This window comes from Lottia gigantea (genome assembly GCF_000327385.1).
Source record: "Lottia gigantea unplaced genomic scaffold LOTGIsca_132, whole genome shotgun sequence".
Lineage (NCBI taxonomy): Eukaryota > Metazoa > Mollusca > Gastropoda > Lottiidae > Lottia > Lottia gigantea.
Genome location: NW_008707463.1, coordinates 502,263 through 508,592, shown reverse-complemented (window position 1 = coordinate 508,592; position 6,330 = coordinate 502,263). Strand labels below are relative to the sequence as shown.

The window sequence follows — 6,330 nt, the reverse complement described above, 5'->3', positions numbered from 1 at the left end:
ACTTCTATATTAATAATAACAATAAAATAATTCCTAAAGATAAAGCTTCTATATTAATAATAAAAATAAAATAATTCCTAAAGATAAAACTTCTATATTGATAATAAAAATAAAATAATTCCTAAAGATAAAGCCTCTATATTGATAATAACAATAAAATAATTCCTAAAGATAAAGCTTCTATATTAATAATAACAATAAAATAATTCCTAAAGATAAAGCTTCTATATTAATAATAACAATAAAATAATTCCTAAAGATAAAGCTTCTATATTAATAATAACAATAAAATAATTCCTAAAGATAAAGCTTCTATATTAATAATAACAATAAAATAATTCCTAAAGATAAAGCTTCTATATTAATAATAACAATAAAATAATTCCTAAAGACAAAGCTTCTATATTAATAATAACAATAAAATAATTCCTAAAGATAAAGCTTCTATATTAATAATAACAATAAAATAATTCCTAAAGATAAAGCTTCTATATTAATAATAACAATAAAATAATTCCTAAAGATAAAGCTTCTATATTGATAATAACAATAAAATAATTCTTAAAGATAAAGCTTCTATATTGATAATAACAATAAAATAATTCCTAAAGATAAAGCTTCTATATTAATAATAACAATAAAATAATTCTTAAAGATAAAGCTTCTATATTAATAATAACAATAAAATAATTCTTAAAGATAAAGCTTCTATATTAATAATAACAATAAAAACTGTATTTTAAAAGGGTGAATTTAAGAAACAGAATGAGTGAATATGTTGAAATGAAAAGTTAAACTAGCCTGACCTCTCTTGTCATATCAGCACAGCGAGAATTAATACTTTTCTTCGTTCCATCAGGTCCATGTCTGGTTATTACACCCTCTAACGTTTTCATCTCAATCTTCTTTAACTGTAAAAATATCACATAGAATTCATTTTAATATCAGGAGAATGATTAATAATATAAAAAAAACAAAAAAAAAGAACAATGTCTACGCCTTCATCTTATACCTTGACTGCAATCACCCATTTTTTGTTTTACATTCAGTGATTTAATCAGATTGTAAGCCAGCAAATACAGCTAATCAGAACCTTGATTTCATCTGTAATTCTCTTTTAAAATCTTTCTGTCGAGGGCTTAGATTGGTTGAGTACAATCCAATCAAATTGCTGCACTCTGATGTAACATACCTTTTGTGTAGCTGTAACTGAGCGTGTAACCAGAACTTGTTTTCCCGTAACATCTCGTAACTGTAACCTGATCTGACCCTTTACTTCTCTCTCCCCTGCTATCTGTAAATATTAATAGGTTGATTAATGAGGATCAAATCAAAAAGAAAATCACAGCATCTCATATCATTGATTTCATTATGTAGTAACCAACTGCTAATAAATGATATCAACTGGAAGGGTGGAAGATTCTAACCACTAAAGACAATGTAGAAATTGAATATGAAATGAATAAGAAGACTGGCAATACCACGCAGTATGCAATGAGAGTTGAAGTAAATCAAGATGATGTACAACAAGATACAGTTTAATGAAATATGATGTCTAAAGAAAAACTTAGTCTTACCTTTGGATCATGTATAAAAGCACAGTTTTTCATGCTGTTAGGAGGCAGATCTCCTGAGGTAATATATTTCAAACATTCTATTATAGTCTGGTAATAAAATAAATAGCAAAATATATCAAACAAAAGTTTCATTATATGTGAAAAAATTTGAAACAGCAACAAAGAATGAACAAAGAGAACAGTGTACTGAGTTTATTACAGATATTGAATTTGACCAGGAATATATTTTTCACAGAATATCATAATTTTAGGAAATTCAAATTTGTCTGGTTTGTTTAAATTGCTATTTAATGTTTTGATTGAAGATCAACTGGTAAGATAGTGGACCACAGCCATATACGCCCACCACCACATGCGGATGGTAAATATTCAAGATTTTGGGGCAAGGGCAATAACTCTGCTTCAAACGGTCGAATGTAGCTCAAATTCGAACTTGATCTTCGTTTTATGAATATGTATACACATACCAAATTTAATTTGATTCAATCAAAAAATCTAGTTTTTAGAAAGTTTACAATCAAATGTTGATGGACGGACGGACAGGGGTGCCGACAATATACTTCCACATAGAGATGCTTAGAAAATCCAATTATTATCTAATAAATGTATATCCCAAGGTCAAACAATATGTTGTATTTCAAGTAACAGAAAAAAAGTAGATTCAGCAGGTCAGGAAATCATTTCTTGTCCAAATCATTCACAAAATTACTTACAGTTTTTCCAGTTCCATTCGGACCCAATATCAACGTCAATGGTTTAAAAAACTGGATAACTTGCTTGTCTTGCTCTTCAGGTCCGAAACTTCGTATCCCTTGGATACTCATTTTCTCTATGGAAGACATCCTCGATTAATTAATGTGATGGGTCTCTGGAAGAAAAATGAAATATTTACTTCTGTAGAGTGATCATTTTTTTGATGGATTTATGGCATAAACAACTCTAATTTTCATCTTCACTCATAATTCCAGTCGACCTAGCTGTAAATGGGTACGGATAATCCGGGAAAGATCAATGCCAAGAGGTTTGGTCAAGGGCCAGCTTGAAGAAAGGATCCTTAAATGTGAGCCTAAGTTGTTATCCTAGTAAAATATAGATGTAATTTAAATGATTATACCTCTGGTAAAGTAACCTTTTATAAATAATAGACAACAGGGACAAATATTGAAGGGGATTCACTATCAAACAAGTTCGTCTTGTTTACTCAAAGAAAAGATAACATGAATTGGAAAGTAAGATCGTAGCTATGGCCTATGTTTTACAATGTCACTATTGCAAAAGTTGCAATTGATAATAAAATTGTTTTGACATCATATAATGCTTAATTCCAGTGGAATTGCAGGAACCACAGACGTCTGATTGAAAATTGGAGTGGTGCAAATCTATGCTATCAGTATGATACATGTAAAAAGTTCTTTACAATCACTTTAAAAAGATGCAAAAGTGAAAAGTTTAGATATAATCTTTGCTTATAAAATACATCATCGAGATTTGGATATATTCCGCTCTGTAGCCCCCATTGAACAAAAATTTAAAATAAGTAATCTTATCTGGTCTACTTTCACTTTCAGTTTCACTCAGTATTTGGACAGACAACTCATCATAACTATTTCAAAGATTAAAACATGTGATCGGAATTATGACAGTTAGTGATTTGTTTGCCGAAATGACCGATGAGTTAAATCTTACTAAATGTAGCCATCCATTTAGCTTATTACCTGCAATGTGGAAAGTTTAAAGAAATTTCAATTTTCTTCAGTGTAAACATCCGCCATCTTCCCGCAATATTTTAAGGAGCAGTTATTATTATAGTGGTTTTAATATTTTCATTTAATCATTGTGGAAAAAAAAAACTTGTGGTACCATTAATATTTTCAGAATTTAATTTTCAATATTTTGGATATTTCTTTAAAAGAATATGCAACAAAAGCAATTACAAACACGCAATAATAATTACTCCATAATTCAATAGACTTTTCTATCCAATCCAATGACGTCTAATTGATCCAGTCTCTCACGATTTCATCACAGGGCAAACTATTTTTAAAGGAAGGAAATGCAACAGATTTTGAAGGTGATTTTTGGAACAGAATTGCGGGGTTCAAACGAAGAAGTTTTTCTTCATGTCTCTGTTTTTAAAGCTTAACACGACAATCGGCTTTAGGATTTCATATTTAAAGCGTAAAAAAATTCACGAAAAAAGAGCAAACCATTTTTTACATCTTCACAATGTCAAGCTATTGTCGAGAACTCTGATTGACTGTATCCGCTACCGTAAAATCCAATTGATTTCTGAGACACAAGAGGAGTGGCTATTGCAGTCAAGGTTTTAGACGCAGGTTGTTATAGCTTTACAGTGTGAAGATGCTCACTTTAAAACAAAGAGACCACAGGGAACTGTTAAAATACTACTGTACTGGATAAATAGGACTATCAAGGGACATAACTTTCAAGCCTTTAACCTATTTTGGGTAATTATGTTATCATCTCGATTTGTTGTAAGTTTTTGTGATGGACAATTTTCCTTCGACGAACTTTGTACTTAAAATTCACACTATGAACTTTAAACTCCAGTCATTTCTCACTGTACATTGAAGCCAAAAGATTAACTGCGGCAATTCCGATTAAATTGAAAAATTTCATTTTTAAGAATGCTGATTTATCCCCCTTTGACCACAAATGATGAGGACTTGTCCATTGGAAATTGGGGGAAAATTGGAACTACCCCTTTCCGTGGACTGGAAATTATATATTCTCGAAACGATTCTAGCGCTAGGATATCCCAGAAACAATGTTATGAGTTAAGATCCTAGAACACCCTATAGCGCTAAGATCGTTTCGAGAATACTTTTGCCAGCTGTTTCACAAAAGGTCGACTGAGATAAAACCATGATTAAAACAATTCAGTAGAATAAATTGATTGATTGATAAAGCTAAACTAAAATCAATGTTATAGTTATTGATAATGACCAATCAGACGGCTCGAACACTAAAATCATTTTCATTTTTAGAGTAGGCCTAGGTCTCAGTAACTTTTCCTCCTGTCTACAAATAATTCAAATTCAAAATTTCTAAATTTAGAATATAATTATGTTCTTATTTTACACGGAGTCTGGAATTTCTACGAGTCTAAGTACTGCGGGTTAATTAACTAATTAACTAATTCAATGAATAATCCTTTAATGAAATAATTCATTCCATATTTCTGTCTATGACTTTATAAGAAGAGTTTCCCACACAGACTGTTTCTATTGCTTGTTTTTATCTTGTAGGTTTAAAACTAGCTCGGTTTCTATCTTGAACAGGTACGTTTCTTTTTGGCTTTTTTCATTGTTTTAGTTGGCGCTGTATAAAACTCTGACAAATGTGTCAATACCGTATTACGATGAATATTTAACCACGAACGTTTATATAGCTTACTAGAACTTCGATCTTGTACTACATATAAAATCTTCCCCAGGGCAGAAGTTAACTTTCTTATGACAATTTAGTACTTCGGTGCCAGAGCAAATTCGTACATAATATGTAGGTTCGGGATTTTCTCCCTTTCCCTGTCTGCAAAGATCAGTTTTGTCTTTATATATATATATATATTACTACTAATAATGTTGGTTAAAGTTCCTTCGGAAACACTCCCAAATGCAGTGGCCCCCTAGGGAACCATCCAATTTTCTTTGTATTGTGCATCGATTGATTCAGTTAGTTTTCGGATACGGCAGGAACAGATAGTACCTCAACGTGACAGCGTCTTCTAAATTCGAGTTCGTTTCATCACCACCACCATGTCGGTTTGTCAAATTATATTTACTCGACTTGCAAAATACAAGTTCAATGTTTGGAGTGAGGATGTGAAGATTGGACCGAAGCCAGACGAAGACTGAATCTTTGATTGACACGCATCGAAATAGTCGTCTGCTATCTGCGAGATTTCTGACAGAAATTATTTTGTAGCAGAAGTGGAGGTTTTCTTCAGAAACTTACCATATAACGCCATTGATTTGAGTGTTTGTTTTGGGAAATATTTGGACCAAATTGAGTCAATTTGATACATTTTTTGGTGAAATTCAGATGGGCTGAAACGAAGAATCACACACCCCCATTGAAATGGTTTCGTCCAGAAAAGATACATTCAGTAATAGTGGAGAAGTCAGCGAGAAGTTGGATCTATTAGTTGAAAGAGGGAATAGTTTCGTCTGCTATATGTTGGAAGGTGGGTTTAAATTTTATTGAACTGATTGTGGATAAAGATGCCGGGTAAGTTAATTATCGATTAACAAGTCTTTTCAATGATTTCTATATATTATTGATATTTCTACACAAACAGATCAAACTGTCTTTTAAACATATCAATACAAAGGGAGTTGACATGATGACAGTTGACCTCTAGATATAGATACATAGATAGATATATACAATACATATCGTTATCAACGGTGATTTCATCGATACAATATTCAAACATACGTTAAAAAATAACAGCAGACGACAAGAAATTGCAGCATGGATATTTGACACACAATTTTTGAATATTTACCTATATTTATTATATACCCTTTAATCTGATACACGTATATAATTTTCAAAGGGGCATAATGCCCTACGTCGATCCAAACTGAAACATACGTTAAAAAAATAACAGCAGACGACAAGAAATTGCAGCATGGATATTTGACACACAATTTTTGAATATTTGCCTATATTCATATATACCCTTTAGTCTGATACACGTATATAATTTTCAACAGGGCATAATGCC

The 6,330-nt window shown here is 31.3% G+C and overlaps 1 protein-coding gene across 1 annotated transcript in view; it reads right to left on the bottom strand.

The window, feature by feature from the left end:
• The window catches only part of LOTGIDRAFT_139048 (hypothetical protein), a gene marked incomplete at both ends in the record, with an annotated part of 7,926 nt that extends 5,507 nt beyond the window's left edge, over positions 1-2,419 (bottom strand). The window contains 4 exons of the mRNA XM_009049248.1: positions 807-911; positions 1,193-1,294; positions 1,578-1,664; positions 2,291-2,419. Coding sequence (XP_009047496.1) covers positions 807-911; positions 1,193-1,294; positions 1,578-1,664; positions 2,291-2,419 — 423 coding nt within the window. The remainder of the gene's footprint in view (positions 1-806; positions 912-1,192; positions 1,295-1,577; positions 1,665-2,290) is intronic.
• Positions 2,420-6,330: the final 3,911 nt, after the last annotated feature.